The following is a 26670-nucleotide window of genomic DNA, read 5'->3' on the forward strand; positions in this document are numbered from 1 at the left end:
GGCCCCTGGTCGATTCACAAGAGCTGGCAAGAATGGAATGAATGAGTGAATGAAAATATCTGTGTGTATATCACATTAACTAATAAAATGGTGGCTCTGACTGTAGATACAGGTGTCACTCATACAATGAAAGTTTCGTTCATTCCATTCGTGTCAGCATTCGTGAATCAACCTATACATTTGAACATAATAACATTAATAACATTTTACCTTATGCTATTAGCACAAGGTACACAATTGAATGATTTCTCCAATGTAGTTACGACATATCGGATATTGCTACCGTAACTACTTTTATGTTGCATTATGTTAACTGGGGTCAAGTTATTGGTTGGTGCTGTGTTCTGAAGAAAAATAAGTCAATAAGATCTCATCTGTTTTTTTTTGCCGTAAGTATCTGTCAGTCCTATTGACATGTAGAATTTCATCGATAGTACCACGTCCTATACATTGTATAACATAGTCACGATCTGATTCGTAAAATAAATGTTTTTCTCCGGAACACAGCTGTTATCGTCCCTGCATTTATTCGACAATGATTGAACGAGACGAATAATTGTAGATGTCGCTGTCTACGCTAGCCAACGAACAGTTTCGTTTTTTACTGCAAATGTTTACTGTAAAAATTACGTATATTTTCGTTGACTTGCGTAGTCAGTCGACTTAACATCGACGGTACGCTACGCTACATTAGTATTTGCAGCGTAACAGAGCATTATTTTAATAATTTTATATAACACAACCGCACTAAACCAATTGCACTACACAGAACGCTTGAAGTGCTATGTAGCGTCACGAAACGTCCATAATGAACGAAAAAAACTTCGCTACGACTTAGCGAAAACTTAGCACAACGTTACAGGCGAGAAAAGTAGAAATATCGTCTTAAAATATTGTTTTGTCGCATATTTCGTTGCGCTAAAATTTCGCTAAGACCCAGTCATTTCGAAGGTTAGCTAGGAAGAGGAATTTGGGTTTAAAGTCGTAGCCATAAGGTTGTAAAAATATTAACAAACGTTATTATGTACAGTAAACTTACACAGCATCATATAATCCTTACAATTAGTATTTGTTAAGTACGATACACTTTCGGTACGAAAATTTAGATTTAAAACATTGTAACGAATCGGTATATTTCAGGACCAAAGCATTGTTTCGGCTTTTGCTATCTAGGGGCAACGTATGCGATCATAAATTGCCCCGTATAATTATTTATAAATTATATTGTTGCATATAATCGTTAATAGTATGCGAGTTAGTATAAAACTTGGTTAAAGCCATGTTTCAGCTTATTTAAAATGCGAGTTTGGTCGAACATGTGATACATTTAATGGAATGTATGCAGTCCGTTTGTATTAGAACTGAGTCCAGGGTTATAAGAGATTTTATAGTCCTTTGGTCGCCTTTCGTATCATCTAGTTCTGAACAGATTCTAAACCATTTGATTTTTGGATTACAATTATAATAATGACCAACGTATGACACAAAATCTCTCAGTTATCTCGAATGCAAATGATTGGGATTAAATAGGTGATAGACATTATTAAAAGCTAAAGAGGTGATCATGCTGTATATTACTTGCATGCTCATTAGCCAATTGATGGATTTAAATTGTACTTCTTTGAACTAAGTGTTCAAAGATGTACAATTTAACACGTTCACTGTCCTAACTGTTAACTGTCAACCTTACGGCCTTCTAATAGAGGCTTGCCGTGACCCATATGTGGGGACGGGACAGTGAACGTATTAAATTTTAAACGAAAGACTTGGCTACCAAAGGACTAATAAACCATTCTTGAGAAATTGCGTCTTGTAAGGTTACCGTGTCATATTATAATAACGCCACATAACTGGGAGTTGGAGGTTATTCTTCGCCTTATATTGCGAATAAAATTAAAGACACCATTTCAAAAACAAAACAACACTTTTACTGCAAACTACTCTCAATACATATCAACTTTTGGAACCGTAACGATTGATCTCTGCATTCAATATGTTACAGCTATACATCGGAAAAATGGTCACACATTGTAAATTATTGCTAGTCCTTCGGACTTTTTCGTATAAAGCTATTTATTTAAAAACCTAGGCGTTCATAAATTAAAAGTGCACAGTAAACGAGAGGGGAAAATCACCATTACATGCGTGGTGTGAATTTGACAGAGTATATTGTAAATATGAAACGTTTATGTAATAATTTTATTTCAAATCTGCCAACAGCCGCGTGTTTATAGCATTGAGCCGTCAATTAGATTATATTATACATGCGAATCTTATATTCCTTGAAATAACATTTCGTAAATGAATAAAATACGAAGTCGTAGGTGAATGTAGGCTGTAACGATGACTATTTTTTATCTCTCGATGGACAACCATCAAACTAATTTATACACAAATTAAAGTGGAAAATAGATTTACCTATTGGCAAGTTGTGTAAAATAAATAAGCTTACTATACATAATGCTATTATGATGATGTCACTAGTTAAGTAAGCAATATAAATATAAGGTAAATACGACGTCAAGTTTTATTTTATTTTCCATTACCTAATCACAATAAAGTTAGATTATTATCGTGTAATCACATATAAGTATACCGGCCGATTCCGATAGTTCTATAGAAAATGAAAATATCTTGTTTTAGCGCCCTAGATTTACGAGTAAATGTGAAGGGAAGAAACCTACGCTACTGTAAGGTGCTCTTTACTTATTCAGAGAATGAATCTTATTTCAATGCAATATGAGTGACAATGCTAGAATACCTCGTAAAATAAAATAGTTAACCTTTTGGACGCCAATGACCGATATATCCGCACCGTAGGTTCAACGCCAAAGACCGATTAATCGGTCACAGAGCAACATCGACCTACGTGCATATACATAAAGTTCAACTTCAGTTTTGACACTTCAATGATGTGGCGTCTGAGTGACAGCTTTTGTGTTTGACACGGCGTGGAAAAGGTTAAGGATTCCCTTACAGTTACATGATTTGCTTGTGCCAACTGCACTGTTCACCATTCTCTTCATTGACGTTTCTAGTTCCAGAGGGCCTACCGCGAACCACTTTCGAAGTGTTGCCTCTCTGTCGCACTTGTAAATTCGTACGTAAGCGTGACAGGGAGGCAATACGTCGAACATGGTTCGCGGTAGGCCCTCGGGGGCCAAAGCAAGTGCTATTAAATGGGAATGCGACTATTAACTGATACTATTGCACAGAGGGTACGAGGTTAGGATTTGATAAGTTTATGAGAGAGCTGCAACTCATATCTAAGGTATTAATAATCTCTTCATCTCTCTGCTATGCCTTAAGGTTGACTGAGAATGCCTTTTGGCATTAAGTCCGCCTTTCGTACGATAAGTTTTCTTTTGTGCAAGAATTTAAATAAATAAACGTGCAATGCTTATAGTAGATGGCGCTGCAATCATTTAAAAAAATGTGTCTTTAGACATGCGTAATCCAAAGAAACACCACGACTAAAGACTTCCTGGACAGTTGGAATCATTTATAATCTGTGGGTTTTAGCATTGTTTAAACTATTTGGAACGGCCGGTCAAAAAGTACAGTCAGATTTAATGGTTATCGACGACTTCAGTCTTCAGTTTGGAGGCGAGCGCCTTGCGCAGTTGCATCGCGTCCGGAGTCGGCGGCGGCGGCGCGCCGGCCAGCGCGGCGTGCGCCACGCGCGCAGAGCGGGGCCGTGCTTGGCCGCTTGGGCCATCTCCTGAAATCAGGCACAGGGCGGACACGCCATACATCAAAAATCATTGGCGTTTATATGAGTGCGCGGCACGTCTGTACACGCGTCATTGTGTATGTGTTGGTAAGTCGCTTTACTGAGAGGACGCCAGAGGGCCTACCGCGAACCACGTTCGACGTGTTGTCTCTCTGTCGCACTTGTAAATTTGTACGTAAGTGTGACAGGGAGGCAACACGTCGAACGTGGTTCGCGGTAGGTCCTCAGAAGTCCGTCAGATTCATGTCGCGGCCAGTCGCGGGGCGAGGTAATACGAGTCGGGGCGGGGCGGTGCGTGGCCGTTCTGTATGATAATACGATTACTTATTCTGTGAATCAGGCATGGAGTGTAAAAGACCCACAAACTAGCGTCTTTTGAGCGTCGGCGTCTAGTCAGCGCTATGGAAAATGGTGTTGCTGCGCTGTTGCGTCGAGCAGCAGCCAGAGTTTAGACGCCGACGCTCTGGAAACACTAGTGTGAAGTCTCCCTAAGGTTACACTACTTACACGTTCTTTCGGGTACTGCCTCCAGGGTAAGGGTCCCTGAACAGACAGAGACTTGGCACTAGATGAATAACTAAAGGGAACAAAACGCAGCGTAAGAGCGTTTTTACGTTGTCCGATCGGATATCGGATACGACCAGTCGACCACACAAGAAAGAAGGACTGATGCCATAATGCACTCTAACAGCTGATTTTGTTGGGACAATGTGAAATCGCTCTAATAATCCCTTTCTATTTTCCAAATTCCGACCTGAGGGCCTGCCGCGAAAACCGAAATTAGCAAATTGCGGGGACCTTTCTCTTTTACTCCAATCAAGGCGTAAATAGAGGAACGGAGAAAAATGCTCGCAAGTTGCGAATTTCGATTTTCGCGCTTATATTCCTGATACGCCACATGAACGTGAAGTTGCGACATTACCAACCTTTGCCTTCAGCTCCAACTTCAGCGGCGCCCAACCTTTTCTCGCGGACCTGCTTCTTCAGTGCTAGAAGTTTGTCTCGCTGCTGCTTCAAGTATTCTTGGCGCGCACGGATTTCTTCCTCGCTTACCTAAAAGACAACTAGCAATTGCGATCACGGAGCAATGCCTCGGACGGACTGACAGACATGGCGAAACTATAACCAGGGTTCCTAGCTAGTGCGGAACCCTAAAAACGTATTTTTATATCACAATGGTGAAAAAAAAGGTGATTAATGTAAGGAAAGTTTTTTCAAAAGGCCTTATTTCTCTATGAACTCCAATAAAAATATGCCCTTTTGACATTTGTACTAAGCATTATACCTAAGCTACTTAATATACTATCCCTAGGTAAGTATAGGTACCTCAACTTTCTTCGGTGCGGGTTTTGGGGGTTCCAGAATAGTGGGTTCTGGCGGATTAATCTTTTTCTCAGTGTATTCCTCCTTTTCAAAGCTTTGAAGCTTGGATGCTTTGGTTAAAAGGGTTTGCTTTTCAGCAACCACTTCTTCAGGAGGAACGTTCACGACGGCATTATCTTCGAAATCTTCCAGTTGTAATCTAAAAGTTAATACAGGCCACAGATACAATTTTTCTTTAGCAATAGTCGCGTAAACAGCAAAAGATTGAATAAGAATTAATGACCTGACCTCTCACTCTGAGAACTGTGTTTTTGATGATCTTAGTTTGACTAGGTTATTTTGTGACTCAGCGCAGTAGGTACCTACTTATGAAATTGTCAAAAAGACTGGAAAAGTCCTATTAACTAGAGTTCTGAATTTGGAAAACTACTTAGCATGCGGCATTGAGTACCTTAGTAGGTACGATACGACATACTGTACGTTTAGTTAAAGTAGGTTCAACACATTCTTCTTACTTTTTAATCTCAGTCATGACATCGTCAGGATCAGGCCAGTCTTCGCTCTCGTCGCTTCGGGACGTCTCCAGGTCTTCCGGTACGGTTGCAAATATGCTGGGCAATGCTCCAAAACGCCTCTCGATCAACTCTAGTGCCTTTGACAGAACACATTCTCAACAACACTGTTGCTATCAAGATAATGTATATTATAGTTTAGGTAGGTACGTCCAGAAGGAATGAAAATGTCGTTAGCCTAGCTGTAACGCGTGCAACTTCCAAATGTAGGTATTGGGTTCAAATACAGTACAATTGGTCTGTGACCAGTATAAGTTCACGCACCATGAGTTTATCAAAAAGAGAAGCTTAACCGGATTCCTTAAATCTTATTAGGCATGGTCTAGTTTCCTCCTATGGGTTTGAAAGTCAGATTGCATTGGTTTCGTAAAACCAGTGCCTGCTTTAATACTTGGGATTTAGATATTGACATGATCAGGGGCACCCATAGAGAGTGACCCTGCGAGCAGAGAATGAAGTGGGAGGTATCTAAATGTTTCCCGACTATAGTCGTCGGCTTCCTCCTTCGGAGGTATTTTGACTAACCTGCAGCTGCAGCTCAACATTTTTATGCGTCATCATCTTAACGAAGATATCGTAGTCGTTGGCAGCCCAGATCTGCTCAAACAGCCGCCGGTGGAACTGTGCGGGTAGTCCGGCCAGATCACGAGCGGACAGACGACATGCAGCCTCGAACTGGTCTGCGGAGATTCCGATGTCGTCCATGAAGGATCCGAGCATCACATCTACCTGTCGTATTGGTTTATTTATTATCCACTTTTGTATCTAAATTTAAACGCAATCATAAGAATAAAAAGTATGTAAGGTCGTAAGGGACCGTGCGCGTTGAAGGGTCTGCCATCTTGTGGCCTGAATCGGAAACATAAACATGTAGATTGTCAAAGCAAGTGCTGCCATCTACCGTTCTCGTACGGTTTCTTGTGCATAGTAGGTTCTGCCATCTTGTGGGTTACAACGGAAGCATAAACTTTTACGCCTCGCGCCAATAATTTTACGGCTGCTGTGCTGCCCCCTATAGTTCATGCACGTAGGTCGGTAGGTCAGATGGACGGTAGGCAAAGAACTATATAGGTAATCATTTTCTGTCACTTACCAGATTCCGATATTCATCATGAATCTTCTTGTATTCTGGCCTGTCCAAGATATCCCCATTGTCCGTAGGCTCAAAAGCTGTATACAAAATGAACCACACGTACGTACAAGAATAAGTCTGTACCTATCTAATAAGGTATCTGTTTATTAGATTACTCACGCAGAGACTTCTCTTCTATAAAAGTCTGCAATGGGACATTCCATACAGGACCGTGTAGAAACCCCACAAGAGAGTCAAACACCCACGCATTGCCATCTGAACTGTCCGTCGACATGACCAAATCTTTACCAATTGAAAAGGGTTCAATTAATTTCTTTAACACTTTCCTCCTAGAATACTTTTACGCTAATGTGTATGTATTTGTATTAGAAGTTGTTATGGTTACCTCCTGTCTTATATCCGCATCAATTTCATCCCCTTGAGGATTTTTAATAATTTTTAGCTCATTGTAAATTCATCAGTGAATCCATTACAGTAAAGTACACTTTTTTAGTATTTAAATTGAATTATTTTGGCTCAAATACACTGCATCTAAATAAACGTTTTAAAAAGAATTATAAAGTTCGAGTAGACAATTTTCGTTTACTTGAACTTATTAAAGAGTATTTTTCTACTGAGCGCAAATTTATGTCCGAATTGTAGTGGTCGTATAAATTACGATGATAGTATCTTTAATATTCTTAATCCACTGCCAGTTCATCAAACCCCTAAATACATAAACATCTATAATAATGAATTTGATTTCCTAATCAAAAATACAATGTTTTTACAGTCAAGAAATAATTTATTTTAATTTTTTAGCTTGAATTGGACTCAGTGAAACCCAGGAAAAGACGACTACGTTGTTTATATGTCAAAGTGACATTTATCTGATATTGATAAATTAATGTTTTCAAAACAAATTGGAAATAAATAAAATACTCGTTAATTAACAAGCTTAGCCAAAGCACTGCCATATGTCGAAAGGCGACAAAACGCTGAAGTACGAGAATGTTAACGGAGTCATGTTATCACTCAGAGTGGACGGTAGAAACAGTTCGCCGAAATCCAGACAGTTTACCATATCATACAGCAGCAGTAATGAGGAACGTAAATCAAATTGGTCCATAATTTCGCTATTAATAGCTATACTGGCCAATATTGTCTTTCTTATTTACGTTCGAATCAATTTGACTATACTGGTAGTGATAGTTACAGTTTTATCATTTATAGTATTCTTTTGGGTTACGCACAGTGTTCAGTCAGGTATGTTATTTAATTTATATTAAACGACACTCTTTTACATAAGGAGCCACTTAGTTACTAAGAAGCTATTGCCATAAATAAATATATTATCCAACTAGAAACTATTCTTTTGATCACAATGTTTAACAACACAGTTATGAAAATTTAAATATAAGTTGGTTGGTATCAACTACTGCCTGTGTTAAATTATAAAGCGTGATTTCAGAGACACTGTTAGTCATTCCAACTGTGGGAATACAAAGCTCAGTGCAATATGTCGTTGGCCGGGAAGACAACTTTGTGCCGTGGACCAAAATAGATGACATCATTATTAATGAAGCTATTAAGCTGGTAAGTAACATTAATAAACATAAGTAACCTATGAAATAAAAGTGAAACAATAAAAAAAAAACTTAATGTTGAAAGTTTAAAAGTTTTAAAATTATTATTTTTTGTTTCAGAATCGTGTTCTGTATTTCCTAACCTTATTAGTTAAAATCAATAGTGATTATGAGCCAGTAAAATTAATACCATTATTCAAGGTAAGCAGCTAACATTTTTTTTTTAATAAATATTATAGGACATTCTTACACAGATTGACTAAGTCCCACAGTAAGCTCAAGAAGGCTTGTGTTGTGGGTACTCAGACAACGATATATATAATATACAAATACATAAATACATAGAAAACACCCAAGACTCAGGAACAAATCGTCGGGTGACAAGTAAAAGTCACTAAGTACTATCAAAAAATTAAAGTAACAATGCACTTCATTACACTTTTAACACGGTTTATTGTCCAATAATTTCAATGGTGTTAGTTAGTGACTTTTACTTGTCACCCAACGAAATATCTGTGTTAATCACACAAATAAATGCCCTTACCAGGATTCGAACCCAGGACCGCGGCTTAGCAGGCAGGCTTAACATTATAATGACTGTTATTATTATAGTAATTTAGTGTCATTATATACTCTGGCACAGTGACCTTGTCAGTAGAAAAATACGGCAATTAAAAAATGTGCCTCACAAAGAGTTTACTTCCAATAGAAAATTTGAATTACGCGCCTTTTTCTACTGACAAGTTGGGTGTGTTTCAGTATATTTATTATATTTCTAATGTCCATGATTTTTTCTATTGAGCGACAGTTGTTTAATCAGGTTTTGAATCAATGAAGTAAATAGAGAAAAGCTTCAAGATTGCAATTCATATTTTTTGGCAGCCATATTAATTATTATGAGCTACGATTTCTCACCCCACTGCACCTTAGAACAAAAACATTTGGGAACCCTTGCATCAGATAATTCATTGTAAGATAAATAAATGTCCTGTATGTTAGTCCTATATGGTAAAATTGGTAATAAGCTAATCTATTTCAATGATGTTACAGTACACCAAGCCACGGCTTCTGATGCTGGAGAGCATTTACAAGGAGATCCAGGATCTGCTAACAGAACAGGCCATTGGTGCCGGAGATATAGGAAACTAATTTAACACAGTCAAATACTGTAACTACAAGATGGGGCATATACTGCATATACCTAGGTGAATCAACTTTTTCTTTTCACTAATTTCACACACACATTTCACATTTCTTTTTCACTAATTGAATCTACTTTCCATGGACACATTACATGGTTTGTCATTTAAATTAACTAAACATGCATTTTTGTGGGATTTATAAGTTATGAGCCCTATCCACCTTGCGTTTTTCATCTCTCTCGAGTAGGTACAGTCAGCAGCAATTATTGCTAAGCGGGCGAGGTGTTCAAAATGATCTTGACGCGAATTTATTGTTAAGAGAATAAGAGCGCGTCAAGGTAATTTTGAACACCTCGCCCGCTTATCAACTATTGCTGCTGACTGTACTTAGGTAGCCTTATGAGTCTAATCTAATAGAACTTTAGTTGTGAGTAGAATACTTTTTGAGCCTCTTTGGTATGTTATTCAACTTCAGTCCTATTTTTTTAACCAACTTCCAAATCTAAAAGGAGGAGGTTATCAATTTGGTTGTATGTTTTTTTTTATTTTTTTTTTATTTAAAGAACCAGTCATCAACTTTGAAAGTGCTAGGTAAAAAGGGAATTTTTAAAATTGTAACTGTTGAAATACTGTATCTAGAATATTGAATGAATTGTAAAGCCCCGTCTCCATATCGCGCGGCAAACCATCGAACATTCGCTCGCGCGGCAGCCGCGCGCAATGGATACCGGGCTGCCGCGCGAGCCAACTCGATGCGCCCGGTATCCATTGCGCGCGGCTGCCGAGCGAGCCAACGTTCGATGGTTTGCCGCGCGATATGGAGACGGGGCTTTAAACGAGTTGTTGAAGTTCCATTGTATTAAGAAACTGACTACATTAGTCTTATATTTAGGTGTCTATTCAATAAGAATATAACTTGTCTTTATACTCTTTATTATCTTAAACATTCCGTTACAATTATAAAATAATTAGAACAAGTAAGTACATAGTAGTTACCCTCTTTGTGTCTAGTCAATCTACATTTTGAACAATCATTATGTTATAAGAAATATGTATATGTAAATAATGTAAGGCTACAAGATTTAAAAGAATCACCATGTCAGTGCTCAACATTGTTAGAAATAAATCTAAGGATTAATATAGTTTTTTTCATTTAATAAACCAAGGACTCTTGAGTGTTTTTACAGTTACATGTTTCGTCAATACTTAGGCATACCAAAGAGTTATTAATAGTAGAAGAGGTGTAAAGTATACGAAAAGTTTTGCCTCGAATTTGATTTAGAATTAGATGCTGCTGTATAACTCCATACATTATGCGGTAACACACAAAACTGGTTGCCGTGTAGCGCCATCTATAGTTTGGCTGTCAAGCTCGAGGGCACGTTTTTTCCGGAGGCCTCTTCTACAATGAATAACTCTTTGGCCATAAGTAGGTACTCTATAAGAAGTGAAGCTCATATTATTATTGTGTCTAGTTAAGCGGCGGGATCGCGAGACTCTTAACATGAGTATACCTATAGTTATATAGGTACACCTAACGTTTTTGGCGATATGAATACGAAGGAATTAAGTAAAGAATAAACAACATTACGAATATGATACTATGTCTTTATTGTTCCATCCTAAGGGTTGATCCATAAATTCGTATTTTGTGAAAGAATTAGTGCGGATTATCCTTTACCTACAACCAAGCGAAGACGGCACCGCTCACATGAGGAAATAATGCTGAAAAAAATAAATAAAACATTAGTATACGACTGACAAAAATCTACCCTCTGTGAATATAAGGGAAATGAGTAATGTGTTCGTTCCGGGTTTTGGCCAGATCATGAAACGCCCAATGTTATGACTGCGTCTAATACGTATGAAAAGTTTCGAAATGTTTCCATGTGGAAATTTTGCAATTTTGGAAACTTTCTGACGGCACAACAGTAATTTTACGGGGCAAACTCTGCTACTACTACTACTAGTGAAAAAGGGTAAAAGTCTTGCGAAGCTTAGGTGTAAAAGGACACAAGTGTTACATGGAACTTACACCCTTTTACACCTGCGCTACCCGAGACTTATTACCCCTATTCCTATTTACTAGGGCACAGAATTGTACAGTGTGAATAGGAATACTTACTGTGGATTTTGATTGTGACGAATCGAGGAGGCGGACGCTAATCGGACAATTTTCGATGCTATTGGTCTGATTGGCAATTTCATTGTGGCGTGTGGAAGGGGTTCCAAATGTTTTAGTCTAAAATTGGTGCATCTTTTGTTTTGACCAGTTATCGCTACTGTCGCGCTGTTGTAGGTTGCAAAAAAATGTAGGTGCTAAGGCACGATCTCCCTTAAAATGACACCGAAATGGCACCGACTTCAAACATTTGATAGCGCATATAAAAGGAATAATATTACTCGTGTACAATTAACATGTGGATAGCCTGCTGTCAGTGTTAATTTATGAAATTATAAATAATTCGTAGAACTTGTTGCGCACTCGCGGCGAACACGTTGCGCGCTCGCCTCGCTTTTAACTCTTTTAGTGTAAGGCCCGAGTGGATGCTCGAAGCGGAGCGTTCGGCGGGGCGTACAGCATGGCGGGCGTCGGGCTCACAAGTGATTTGAGCAGCGTGCACTAAGGCCGCTCCTATACGCTTGCATTTGTTTAACATACACGCCGCACGCCCCGCCTCGCTGCACGCCCAACACGAGCGTTCACTCAGGCCTTACACTTATGCGTCGTTGAAGAGTTCCGTTCTACGTCGGTCTAAAGAAACTTCAAATTGAGCTTAGCAACTCTCGTCACCAACCTAGCCGGGCGAAAACCACATTTGCGCGGCCCTTTTCAATGTGTTTTCCTTAGGTAATGAAAAGATTGGCTTTGCGAGGCCCCCCTAAGTGCGAGGCCGTTGGCGAACGCCCCATTCGCCCACGCCTACCTACTCAGCTACGCCACTGCTCGTCAGTTTATATACTTACATGACATGTTGTGGGTGTAGCATCTTCCTACGTTCTCTATCAATAATTGCCTAGTTCAGTGACCACAAGGGATTGTTACGCCATTTAGGGTCCTAGCTAAATTGGTTTTTCCATACTTAACAGGTACGTTATGGAATGTCCAATTTAGCTAGAACCCTAAATGGCGTAACAATCCCGTGTGTTGTGGCTGTACCTACTTACCTATAATTAGACTTACAGCATTGCATGTCTATTGTCTAACATCCTGATTGTAAAACCGTTGCGTAGGTGTTACATATTAATCTCGTAATCTATCCTTAATCAAGCCGGCGCAGGTAGATAATTAATTGCCTTGTTATATTCACTAACATTATTGATTATTACTTACTCTAAATAATTGAGATACTGTGTTAGTTACACATGATATGAAGTGCGGATCAATAGTATATTGGATATGGATTATGAAGCAATTAATTTAGTTTTGTTTTAAAGTAGAAACATTTATTATAACCTCCTGAGGCCCAACCATACAAAGAAATGAATATAGTTTGTCAAAGGACTGTCTCATTTCAAACATAGACAGAAAAATCACACTATCTTTGTCATACACTAGTTCTAGCACCCAAAGAAAAGGATGAGTATAGTTTTTTTGGTTCTTATTTACTGACAAATTGGTTTGACCAACTATACTTGCGGTAGGCGACAATAAAAGCATACAAACATACACTGAAGTTATTTTCTACATTGTATCTTGCAAGCCCGTAATACCCCAACGAGCTACCGATTTGCGGCGTCTTGTTGCTGAGCATATCCACTCCACAACCCACTTTACAAATGAAAAGCAAATAATTCAGAGCAACTCCTGCCGTGACGTGATTCGTCGTGTGCAATTAGGGAACATCATTAAGCTAATTAATTACGTTCGTACTCGTGTGCTGAATGAACAATTATGTTACCTATTCGTTTTAAAACAAAAGGTTTTTTCAGACTTCTCTAGTGAGGCTAAGACCTGACTACCAATTAAAATATAATTCATAAAGGTGGTGATAGACTTGAGTAGGTAGAAAGTTGTCTCTCGTTTAGCATCCAGGCCATACAATTAGAAATAAAGCTAGAAATGGTAAAACCTAGGCCACTGTAAAATACTTCGACCGGGCAACCCCAAGCCAACCCCATTGCGGCCCATCGGGTACCCGTCCTACATTTAGCGCCCCCCGCTCTTTTAAGGGGCCCACTGATGTTCAGTCCGCCGGACGATATCGGCCTGTCAGTTGTTCGGAGCTGTCACCTTTTGTGTTTAACTGACAGGCCGATATAGTCCGGCGGACTGATTAACAGTGGCCCCCTTTTAAAGTGGATGCAATTGCGGCCCATTTTATACGCGTTGCTTTTCGTCTACTACCTACTTCATAACTTACCTCAAGGCTTTTCATTACTAAGGGCTCATTTAGACGGTGCGAGAACTCGCATGCGAGTTTCATTACATTGCGTCATTTGATCGGTCGGCTGAATTGATGTCACCTCAATGGTCCGCAATGTAGGTAACTAAAATCGTATACGAGTTCGCGCGCCGTCTAAATGAGCCCTAAGGGTACGAGTAGGGTACAGTATGTTATAGCCTACCTCAGGGTCCGCTTGTTGCCAGCATCTATGCAGGTCATAGGACACCTGGCAGAGATTGGCGGCCCCCTCCCCCTTGAAGTGGATGCAATTGCGGCCCATTTCATACGCAATGCTTTTCATCTCCTGGGGGATAGCGCTTAGCATCTTCTCGTATCGGAAATGGCCTGTTGTTTCGTCTAGCTGGAAATTATGAGTACACTTATTAAAAAAAAAACACTTCACTATGAATCTGGTAGATAAGTAGCTATTTAGCTTGTACTTACCACTTGAAATTCCAGAAAAATGCATTTCATGTAACACTGCGAACGAAAAAAAGTGTATATCATTTCAAAGGTTTTTACACATTTGATGATCTAATCTAATCTAATCTAAAGCAGACCAGACGCTGTTAGTATAGGTAAACTTACTATTAGAATGTCTTAATAAATATATAATACCTAGGTACTACTTTAAGTCACTCCTTCGTTCTTTCGTGGTTTTTTCCATTCCAATTTTCATATTACGAGTACTACATCTCATTCCAATTACTACATTTTCAACAGTACCTAATGGCATTACTTGAAAGTAACGTATTTCTTACTGATAGAAGTTGCCATAAAGCGCGCGTTTGATGAATGCGCTTACCGCTGCGTTTACCGCGTAAAACATTTTACTATGGTCCTTAGTTTAGGTATTTTGATGAAAAAGGTCCGCGGCAAAAGCATCGCGTTTTATCGGATAAAACAACTGCACACTTAAGGTGGTTCGCTTTCCATACAAAAAAGAATTGCGTTATTAAATAGTACATTATATGTAATGTACTATTAGGGAGGAGAATTCGTGAATGCTCCAGATCGCAGGTGTTTGTGGCCCGAACCGAAGGTGAGGGCCATAAATATGCGATCTGGGGCTTTACCTTTACCGTCCGTGGTTTGTCTAAAGTTTTAAGTCTTGCCTTGGCCAGGAAGTGACAGTAGATAGATGCGCACTTATGGAAAGTGAACCACCTTAAAGCTTTAATCTTTGACACTTAGAATTCTTGCTTTAAACGGAATTGTTAGGTAGATGTAATTTCTCACACCATGTCCCACGGGCGCTCTATCGCACAGTAGGTAAGTTACAAAATGTTTAACTACACGTATTAAAATCTCAAGAGCCTCATACAAAGTATAGGTAAAGTGATGTAACATCGCAAACTTTGAACAAGTTCTTCTTTTTAAACGTATTTTTTTGAGATAATCGGGTCTTGGGATTTTATAAAATTTTGTCGATGTTCTTTCCTATATTGTCTGCGGTTAATTACCGCGATAGTTAAATAGTTACCTACTCATGAAATAAAAGTTTGCTGTAATGTTATTATAAATTACTCAAACATTTTTGAAGTGAAAACTTCTTTAGCGGCGTTGGGCACTTTTTGAGGTGGGGAAAATTGATAAACTCGAGACAGCGTAAGGTGATCACGTGACCGTAAGGGGCGTAAGGCGATCACGTGACCGTAAGGGGCGTAAGGCGATCACGTGACCGTAAGGGGCGTAAGGTTTAGATGGCCACTCATAATTTAGATGGCATTTAAATCAGTAAAGAAAAACTCAATGTTATTTGACATTTATGTTGCGGACTCCTTTTCAAGACTCTTTACCTATGTTCAAATAATTTGACGTTGTCATGGCAGTATGTAAATAAACATGTCAATGAAAAAGTGTAATTTTATTTGAGAATGACGATAATAATATATAATAAATAAATAGAATACCTCCGCTAAACGTATGTACCTATCGTGTTACCGGGCGTCGGTAACATAGTGAGGTGAGTTTTTACTTCTATCTGCACTCCCGGAGTGCAACCGTTGTTGCTTGTTTAAGTAAGTAACACCATTATCCTCACCAGTTCACCAGTTGACCACGAACGTTGTACTCGTGTAAAGGGTACGAAACATCTGGTTGTATTTTTCATTCATTATACGTGATTTTCATTCAGTATATTTTCGTTCTAAATACCTTAGCTACTATAAATTTATCTAGGTATGTACTATGATCTTCTATAGAGTCTGTGCGGAAAGAGGAGAGTCGTGAAATGTAGGGGAGCCCATACACTCTACGACTCTTCTCTTTTCGCACAGACCCCATAGGGTATGTAAATAATGCAGAGTACAAGTCTAAAACTAAACGTACCTACGTTGTATTACTTGTATTGTATTTTTATTGTACATAATTAGCGTCCCAAACCTTTTACTAGAAAAATTGGTACCGCTTTAAACTCTACCTTCAACCATCGGAGTTGTGTGATAAGTAGGGCTGTCCGTTTCAATTATTTACTTAATGTATTTAATTCATTACCTTTAATTTCTCATCGTCGACCATGGTACCTTTGCTGAAGTCATCTACAAGAGCTGAAAATAGATAATACCTATTTTACTCACTTATTATTACCTATTAAACGTACAGCGAGCTGCAAAATTGTATGGACACAATTATCACATTGAGTGTCAGGAATCCGCTCAGCGGATTTTCTGTTCGTAGTCCCTTTCCTCTACAAAGCGGAAAAACACTGGGATCAGCTACGAGCGTAGCGCTACGAAAACGTTGGCAGTGAAGGTGTTATAATCAATGAATTCATTCATAAAGTTTTTGAGTTTATCGCGAACATAGGTACATACACACAAACAGACAGACGCGGCCGGGGACTTTGTTTTATGAGATGTAAGTAGTGAAGTGATTATTTCATTCGAAATATTAAACTTTGGATCTTTATCCCCAACAGTTCCTCGGAGCTGTTAATTACGCTGTGGATTATACTTATACACATACAGTGAATAAAAGTTACCTTTATCAACTCCGGTGCTCGCTTCGCATTTTGCTACGACAGGTTTTAGGACTTCGAGAAATTCTTTTGTCGGAAACTGTAATAAAAATAAATAAATAAAAGTACATAAGTAAATAACTTTGTAAATATGGAAAAAATCATCGCTTCACATAAATCACGAACAAAAAAAAATCGCACGCTTCTGGTAAGCTTCGGTAGCTTAGTTGGTTAACTATTAGACCGGCGTTCTACAAGGTGGCAAGTTCCAGTCATGCCCATAGTGGTGATTATTTCAAGTTTTCCTTTAAATTATAAATGAAACTATAATTTTTAATATCCAGTCCAATCCCCATCTAGGCAACTCCTATGCTCGTAAGGACCTAAGGCCCATTTGCACCATTCCACTAACCCGGGGTTAGACGTTAACCCAGTGTCAAATTGTACTGGCAACTCCAGGTTTAACCGATTAAGCCCGGGTTAGATAGTACAAGTGGGCCTAATAGTTATTAATAATAAAATATTTAATTACCTCAGCTTGAACGCCCACAGCTAATAGACATAGCACCATCAACCACTCCATGGTTTTAGCGTGACGATTTTGCTGCCAACTCGTTTTATTACCGTCGCCAGAATACCGCCCATTCACAGACCATAGATTGAACTAGACGTAGCAAGTGTTGACGAAATATTTTTTTTTTGCACCGATTGGTCATAAAACTTTATCTTTAGTTTTAGTTTATTTATTAACCATAATGTAACATGATCATAAGTCAGCATTTCACAATATTATACTCATATAGTATGAATTTTACGAATAAAAAAGGACGAAGTAACAGTGAACACGTAGATCGGGGGCGTTGCCTTACCCAGACATATCTTAGGTAGGTACCCGAAATTAAACTTTCGTGAGACATATTTTAAAATATTTAGACCACAAGGGTTACACTCGCTTGAGTTTTTAGTCGCTATTATCAACATGTTTCGGGCCCGTCGGGGCTCCTTCAGGCTCGAGTACTCGCGGCTGCACTCCGTCATGCACATGTCGCCAACAGCGACTAAAACTTCAAGTGAGTATAATTGTTGTGGTCTAAATATCTTAGGTATTAGGTACCGTTCGGATTCAGACTGCAGCAGTATTGCTGAGCGACATTATTGCCGACTGCATTGCTGTCGCAAATGTCAAAATCGATGTTACTCCCCGTTTTTGTCATTTGCGTATTGAGTATAGTAGTAGTAGTAGTAGTAGTAAACATATTATTGTACAAATATCAGAACAAAACAGGAATAATAACATTCGTCATTAGTACATAGTACAGTCAGTACAGTATTAGTATAGTCTAGTTGAATATTATGGTCGGTGTACCCATCACACGCCCATTCCTATAATGTGACACTCGTTTAACACTAGCGGTAATTAATTCGTGGAATTAACACTAGGCACTGGTTTCCTTCGATGAAACGCCATTTTCAGGTGGGGGCGTAGTAATTAGTAATGTCGGCTCCAGACATGCGTAAAAAAATATTTACGAACTAAAAATAAAATAAATATTTTAGGAGTTACTTAAATAGATTGAAAGTCCCACAGTGAGCTCAAGAAGGCTTGTGTTGAATTATCGTACTTATTTTAATTGGCATTCACATATCTCATTTAAGTAACTAATCTAAACGCGATTGGTGGCAAATTGTGAAACTGTGGAATGGTCCGTTGCTCGGGATATGTTATTAATAAATAAAAAAAGGTAGTATTTTTTCTATTATTGTTTAATTTTTAAGTAGGTTTATTTTAAGTTTAGTATTATTTATTTTTAGATTTAGCTTTTAAGTTGTATTTAATGATGATTATAACTACTTATGTAAGTAATTATAAAAAATAAATATATACTTCGAACATAAGTTCCCGGGAACTAATTGGTATAATTATACGAGCCACGGACCACGGTTCGATTATTCATTACCTTTATATGTATAATATGTACTTTTATTGTAGGTAAGTATATTAATATTCTACTTGTTGACGAAAAGTGTTTTGGCCGGGTGTCATCAGTCACTTGCCCTAACTGGTTTGTCCTAATGGGCACATGCCCTAACGATCAATTGTCATAACGATTATTTTCCATAATGTAAGGTTCTGAAAAATGGTTAGGTTTTAGAACTTGCTGCCATAAAAGTGGGTTAGGTTAGGGTTAGAAATGCAATCCTCGCAAAAAAGAAAATATGCTTAATAATATTAGGATAAGTAATCAATAATTAGGGAAACCAAAATTAGGGTTTTTAGTGTTAGGACAACTGATCATTATGACAAACAATATTAGGGAATGCAAAGATAGGAGAAAAGACTTTAGGGATTCAGATATAGATCCGTTTTGGCCTCGCCTGCGACGCACCGGGCATCCATGTAGACAAATACGCGTCGACGAACACTAATCGTAACACTCGTAAGTGCCAAACGCCTACCATAATATTGTACCTAGGGCAGTGAGGTTTCCGGATGTATTCTCGCCTAGAGAATCTAAAAATAACATTTCTATTGTTTTTCTGTAAGATACCCAGATAGTACCTGAAATATTTTAAAATACTTCTTCCACAATTGAGAGACGTCTCACAAACGAAACTTTAATCAAATCAAATGTATAATATTAATTATGTTACTTACCCTTTTCAAAAATATGTCCTAGGCGATCTCGGGAATACCCTAATAAACTCTTAATTCTTAATAACTCACACATATCTGGGGTCGATGTTACAGCTAATAACGCCTTGTTCGCACTTGCGAATTATCGACGTGATGATTACAAGACACTTGTCTTAATTACAAGACACTTGTCGTAATTACAAGACACTTGTTATATTCTTAAGTCCTTCAATGAGCGTTATGAGATGAAGCGCGTAGTGACTATATAATTTTCAAATTATCTACGCAGGATAAGTTATCCCATAGATATTTAAATAAGACGTCTTAATATTTGTACCCTTATTCCAATAATTGATACGTTAGGGGTTACCGCATTTCGCTTTCTGCGTCTCTGTCACTCGAATATTACAGTTTTTTTTATGATTTAGGAGGCAAATCATTACCGTTGCCCATGGACACCCCAATACCAGAGGGGTACAAACAGAGACACAAATTTTGAGGGGCACCTGTAGACAGAAATGGACAAAGAATTTCTCCGAATTTCGATTTTGTCTGTATCACGTTTCCAAAAACAGTTGTATTTGTCTTATTCCTAAGAAAAGTGGCGATTCTCCTGTTATTAGATATAGACAGCTTGTTTGTAACTTAATAATTACCATTCTATACTTCAAAAAAGGAGGAGGTGATAACCGTATTTCTTTCTTTTTAGGGTTCCGTACCCAAAGGGTAAAAACGGGACCCTATTACTAAGACTCCGCTGTCCGTCCGTCCGTCCGTCCGTCCGTCTGTCACCAGGCTGTATCTCACGAACCGTGATAGCTAGACAGTTGAAATTTTCACAGATGATGTATTTCTGTTGCCGCTATAACAACAAATACTAAAAACAGAATAAAATAAAGATTTAAGTGGGGCTCCCATACAACAAACGTGATTTTTGACCGAAGTTAAGCAACGTCGGGCGGGGTCAGTACTTGGATGGGTGACCGTTTTTTTGCTTGTTTTGCTCTATTTTTTGTTGATGGTGCGGAACCTTCCGTGCGCGAGTCCGACTCGCACTTGGCCGGTTTTTTTTGTATGTATGTTAGGTACCTCAGAACTCTGTAATTTCTGAACCGATTTTTTTTGTTTTAAAGCTGCACTGCCTGTGTTGGTCATGGTAGGTAAAGTTGAGGAAGTATTTAGCATCAACACCAAATGTCAACAAAAAACGGAATCAAACAATCGGAAGCGACAATATCGAAAATGATCGATGGCTCAAACTTTCAATAGACAATAAACTTGTTCGAGATTACCTTGTTAGGAACCTGCGAGTTAGGCACTTGATTGATTACGCCACGCACAATATAAATGCTAATACCGCGCCCGATCTTTTTTGAGAGGCTGCATCCTTATTATGTAAATCTGTAAGACCGATCTACCCGGAGACTACATCTGATAGATCCCGTATTTGAAGCGTTTATAGGAAGCGCAGTAGCCTTGGTTACCACACATCTTTGTGAATATTTATAGCTAACATAAGTAAATTTCATTTCTAGCAAGCACTGTATCTACTATTGTGAAAATAGTTGTCAATCGCTCTTGCAGACTTCCAAGATACAGGCTCAGCCTAGTTTGGAGTCTGATGGATGTATCTCTGCACATGTATAAGTAGAACCTTTATGATAATTATTTGTACCTATTTTGCATTGTATGTAGGTATAAAGTCAGTTCATTTAGGCATGTAATTTAAAAAATACTCGTAAAAAGAAACAAACACGCGTGACGCGTTAATGATGTAGTAAAATAATACCTAACACAAGAGCTGAATGTTAGCCTGAAACTATTGGTGTTTTGGCCAAACAGCTAGCCGATGTCACAGGTGCAATGCACAGTTGTGATACAGCGGAGCGGAATAGAGATGTGGATGCAATGCAATTAGTTGATTCCCGCACGTATAGGTACCTACTTATCGCTTATCTCCGTCTCAGTGGAAAGGCACTGCCTCTCACATCGAACATGGACGGCGTGGCGCTCGTGCTCGACTAGAATAATCTGATGATGATTGATTGTGTTGTAGTTACAGTCACAGACTAGGGAAGGTACAGGGAAGCATCAAGGGGCTGGTGCAGTTTTGGACGTAGAAAGTGCAAACAGATTTGACATTATATTTATTATTTTTAGAAGCACGTTTTTAAATAGGTACTTAACATGGCGCCGGATTGCTCCAACAGTAAAGAGCATAGATCAATGAATGACTGTGTTGGAGTTGCCACCAGTCGGATGGTCGTCGATCTAGTAGGAAGAGATCTATGGATTTACCTAATCCGTGGCGGGCGTTGGCGGGATTGTTGTGAGTTTTTCCCAGTTCCCAGGGGCAGGATATTGTCCGATGCTATTCCTATTCGCGTCACATCGCAATTGGACGCCTGACCTAAAAGGCCGCGATAAAATTACGAGTTCCGTTGTATAATTTTTTTTTCATGTTTTCTTTGCAACTACTTATGTTGGGTAAGGACATAATTTCGGTCGAATGTGGCTTCCTACATACCAATGTGTTACAAAGTGTTTTATAATTTACTAGCGACCCCCCCCCCCCCCCCGGCTTCGCACGGGTTAACAAATTATACACAAACCTTCCTCTTGAATCACTCTATCTATCTCTATCTAAAAAAACCACATTAAAATCCGTTGCGTAGTTTTAAAGATCTAAGCATACATACAGACCGACAGACAGACAGCGGGAAGCGACTTTGTTTTATACCTACTATGTAGTGAAGTTCGTTTTTTGAGTTCCGTACCGTTATGGTGTGATTCTGTCCGTCTGTATGTCACATCGCTAAATATCTCGGAAACTACTTACGATTTATATTTGAAATTACTACCCACAAGACAAGACAGGTCGTCAAAAAACGGAAGGTTTTCATATTATATTATATGTACGTACCTACTTGGGTAAGTAATTATTTGGTGTTTTTATTTCTCCATTCTAAGAACGGACCAACCTACTTATTACTAAAATGTATTCTAAACAATTTCAAAAGTACACGAAGCGAGTATATTAAGTATACAAAAAAGAAACTAGTGAGCTAATGAGGCCCACGTTGCTTATCCTCAACTAAGGAAGCTTTGCAAAGATATATGGGGAGATTGAGCTGATTTAAACCGGAACCGAGCGACCATCCCGCACAGAATGAGGGTAAAATGCAAAAAACTACAATCACGGGGCGTATTTGGAAACGTAGGTACCTAATATACATATGGGCCACCTTCTGAAAACCTGAGGCACTCTTGTTTTTTAGGGTTCCGTACCCAAACGGTAAAAACGGGACCCTATTACTAAGACTCCGCTGTCCGTCCGTCCGTCCGTCCGTCCGTCCGTCTGTCACCAGGCTGTATCTCACGAACTGTGATAGCTAGACAGTTGAAATTTTCACAGATGATGTATTTCTGTTGCCGCTATAACAAGAAATACTAAAAACAGAATAAAATAAAGATTTAAGTGGGGCTCCCATACAACAAACGTGATTTTTGACCGAAGTTAAGCAACGTCGGGCGGGGTCAGTACTTGGATGGGTGATCGTTTTTTTGCTTGTTTTGCTCTAGTTTTTGTTGATGGTGCGAAACCCTCCGTGCGCGAGTCCGACTCGCACTTGGCCGGTTTTTTTAATGATATTGGATGCAAACGAGCAGCCGGATCACCTGATGGTAAGCGATTACCGCCGCCCATGGACCCCAGGTCATTTTATTTGAAGTTGTGCACTACACTTTCGACTTATAAGAGAAAAAAGTGTCCCACCCAAAGTGCCCAATTTTTAAAAGCTCGTAAGTCATAATGATAAAAAAAATCGAATAAAAACGAAAAACGATGTGGTTATTTATTACCTATAGGTACCTACATTAAATTACGTAAAAATATTTTCTAGAATTTTATAGTTTTCGAGTCATGCCGAAACTATAAGGGTAATTCCGTTTTTGCTATTTTGGCTACGGAACCCTAAAAATTATAAACGAATTTAATTTTTGAGAAAATTCGTTACAGCGTTACGGAACACGACGCGTCCCATCACGATCACCTAATATAAACTGAGGGCCTACCGCGAATCACGTTCGACGTGTTGCCTCTCTGTCGCACTTGTAAGTTCGTACGTAAGTGTGACAGGGAGGCAACACGTCGAACGTGGTTCGCGGTAGGCCCTCTGGGCTGTAACCGCGATAATCGAAGTTCGCAAATTGCGGGCATTTTTCTCTTTCACTCTAATTACGCCTTCATTGGAGTAGAAGAGAAAGATCCCCGCAATTTGCGAATTTCGGTTTTCTTGGTAACCCCACTGGTAAAAAGGCACCTTACACATGTTCCTTCTTGATTATTCTAATGTATGTTTGAGTATTACCTCGTTATTAAATTCAAACCGCGACGCAATACCGCTTGTACCGAAACTCGACATTATTAAGGGTCTACCGCGAACGAAAATAGAAAATTCGTTATCTGCATCTCCTTCACGAACACAAGTACGAAAGCGACGGAGACAACGATTCGATTTTCAATGTCCGCAGTAACCCCCTCTGGTGTCATACCTCCGCATGTCAAATTTAATAAAGGAACACTCAAACTCGCGCATGCCAAGATCCAATATCAGAGCTAATGCGACTTCAATAAAAAAAAAATCAGGAAGAGAAGACTCGAAATACCAAGTATCAGAGATCAGAGGCCGACCCTCTTACTCTTAGCTTTTGATCACCTACCACTTCACCTTTTTAACTTTAAATAAGACTCGATGTTACGAACACTTAAGAAAGTGGACGACCGGTTCTCCATACAAATGTACTCCTGATTTATCATAGATTTTTTAAATTATTTATATATTTATTTAAAAATTTAGGCAAAAGGCCCATATTAAAAATAGGTAGGTACCTTACAGATTTACATTTACATATATATATGAATTTTATAAACTTAAAAATCAAACACTATAGTTTGTCAAAGGACTGTCTCATTTCAAACATAGACAGAGATAATCATACTATCTTTGTCTTACACTAGTACGAATCCAGCAACATGGAAACTAGTTTGATGTATTCAAAAGGTACTGTAATACAAGATACAGTCCGTAGTGGCACCTTTTTTAGGGTTCCGTAGCCAAATGGCAAAAAACGGAACCCTTATAGATTTTTTTAAATATATTTCGTTAAATTTATATAATCACGATTATTTAGCAGTGGCGCTAGTGTGTACATTGATGGGCTCTTAATATACGTCAAATTGTGTTATATAAATATCTCTTATAATGTTAATATCCTGAAAGGAAAATGGGGACTCCGTTTGTATGGAGAAGCGATCGTCAACTTTCCTCTTAAGGGAGATTGCGCGCGGTAAAATTAAATTAGTGTCGTGTCAACTTTTATTATATCAACGTAATAGCGTAATATGGGCTCACGTGTAGTGTTAACTATTTTGCATATTAGATATTATGTGGGTAAACATTCTTAGAGCTTTAGCGTTTACAGGGAAAGTATGAAGAATGTAATTATGGAGTAAGCTAGGTGTCCTTGTAGAAAAATTAAAAAAATTGTGAGTATACTTAGTTGGTCCAACCAATTTGTCAGTCAGTAAAAACCAGGAAAACTATATTCATCCTTTTCTTTTGGGTGCTAGTACTAGTGTAAGACAAAGATGGTATGATTCTCTAGACAGATCAGCTTCTTTTTTAGAACTGTTAAAACGATTTGATAGATTATTTATGATGATGTCACGGTCAACTCACCTACTTATTATATTTCAATAAGATTTATTAAATAGAAATGGTGTTTAAAAATAACTGCTACTATGTTTTTCTAATAATTATCTGGTGCTTTATTTCGTGCGTGAAAGGCGTGAAATTATTTATTTTATGTACCTAGAGGAAGCGTCCCTATTCATGGCGAATTAAACCATTCGGTCTAAGTATTTACGGAACACACTCCTCAGCTATACGGTTACCATCAGTTTGTCACTGACATAAACGCCGTCGAGAACGTTATTTACTTTCTATACATCTCGCTCGCACTCGCATATTCGTGCAAACGGGATGTATAGAAAGTAAATTACGTTCTCGACGGCGTTTATGTCAGTTACAAACTGATGGTAACCGTACTATTCTAGCTAAGGGTGTTCTCGTACCAATATAGGTTTCTGTGTAAGCAGGTAGCGTAGTTTCCTACAACTAATTGACAGCAGGAAATGCGTCAGACGGTAACTTGAGGCTTCCACTGCTATTTTATACAAGAAATTTCAAACAATTAATATTTTACTACTTACACAAAAAAACGCGACCCCCACGGTTACGTAACTTAGATAACATCCCTACATTCGAGATCGTAAAAACGAACAATGAATACGGTCGAAGAGTATGGAAATGCATTGTACCGCGTATATTGAATGGATTTCCAAATGAATTATTAAGCTCATTAGAAGATCGAACATGTGGGCAAGCTAGATACATTATAAAGAAACACATGCTTAAAATAAGAGAACAATCGAATCCCTATCTTGTAACAATATAATAAAACTGTAATAGTAGTGTATAATTAATTCTATATGACTACCTAGACTCCTTAACTCAAAAAATCTTTTTAATTTAGGATTAGTAGTTAAGTTTTGTAAGTATGCATGCTTATTTTATGAAATAAACAGATTAAATTTTTTTTTTTTTTACAACATTATAAAGGAACTTTAAAAGCATTATACCTAAGCGGTGGTGGCCGAGTGGATTTGACGTCGGACTTTCAATCCGGAGGTCGCACGTTCAAATCCTGGCTCGTACTAATGAGTTTAAACGGAACTTACATAAATCTTCTTCTTCTTTTGAACTTATATCATTTGAAATGCACCATAGGCATAGGCTGAATTATTATTATTATATTATACCTATATAAGCATTCGACCCTGTGGGATTAAGTCAAGAAACAATTTTCAGGAAAACGAATGAAAATAAATTTTCACACTAACAAATAATTCACGAACACACAAAAACTGAACGAGTCTGGAGTTTTTGCACCCAGATTCCTGTTTATAACTACCTATGGGAAATACAATGTTAGAGAGTGCACTGTGGCATGAAGTGGCCTTTTGCAGGAAACTTTTTTTTTGTCAAGCTTTTTTTAAATAAATAAATAAATATGGAAGAAACTTGTACATTCTACTTCTCTCCGATGTAGGATTGGACAATGTGAAAATGCTCTAATTCTAAACGTAACCAGAGCGACAATGATATCATCGCTCGGAGCGCACGTGAGACAATTGCA

At 38.4% G+C, this 26670-nt stretch overlaps 3 protein-coding genes across 3 annotated transcripts; 1 reads left to right on the plus strand and 2 right to left on the minus strand.

The window, feature by feature from the left end:
- Positions 1 to 3550: 3550 nt before the first annotated feature.
- On the minus strand, positions 3551 to 7118 carry LOC134655972 (cilia- and flagella-associated protein 36). Its single transcript, XM_063511487.1, has 7 exons — positions 6881 to 7118; positions 6722 to 6798; positions 6154 to 6357; positions 5572 to 5708; positions 5060 to 5255; positions 4660 to 4786; positions 3551 to 3721 (listed from the first exon to the last, which is right to left on the minus strand). The coding sequence occupies exons 1-7, from the start codon at positions 6993 to 6995 to the stop codon at positions 3570 to 3572; spliced, it is 1008 nt and encodes a 335-aa protein (XP_063367557.1). The 5' UTR covers positions 6996 to 7118; the 3' UTR covers positions 3551 to 3569.
- Positions 7119 to 7622: 504 nt separating this feature from the next.
- LOC134655974 (phosphatidylinositol N-acetylglucosaminyltransferase subunit H-like) lies at positions 7623 to 9469 on the plus strand. Its single transcript, XM_063511489.1, has 4 exons — positions 7623 to 7966; positions 8172 to 8296; positions 8407 to 8487; positions 9337 to 9469. Exons 1-4 carry the CDS (start codon positions 7678 to 7680, stop codon positions 9433 to 9435), a joined length of 594 nt encoding a protein of 197 aa, XP_063367559.1. The 5' UTR covers positions 7623 to 7677; the 3' UTR covers positions 9436 to 9469.
- A 1612-nt stretch (positions 9470 to 11081) lies between these two features.
- LOC134655975 (general odorant-binding protein 83a-like) lies at positions 11082 to 17419 on the minus strand. The gene is made up of 6 exons (XM_063511490.1): positions 17308 to 17419; positions 16800 to 16875; positions 16313 to 16365; positions 14261 to 14296; positions 13998 to 14177; positions 11082 to 11153 (listed from the first exon to the last, which is right to left on the minus strand). The coding sequence occupies exons 1-6, from the start codon at positions 17356 to 17358 to the stop codon at positions 11136 to 11138; spliced, it is 414 nt and encodes a 137-aa protein (XP_063367560.1). The 5' UTR covers positions 17359 to 17419; the 3' UTR covers positions 11082 to 11135.
- Between the last annotated feature and the right edge of the window lie 9251 nt (positions 17420 to 26670).

The sequence above is a fragment of the Cydia amplana genome, chromosome 17, assembly GCF_948474715.1.
Source record: "Cydia amplana chromosome 17, ilCydAmpl1.1, whole genome shotgun sequence".
Taxonomy (NCBI): domain Eukaryota; kingdom Metazoa; phylum Arthropoda; class Insecta; order Lepidoptera; family Tortricidae; genus Cydia; species Cydia amplana.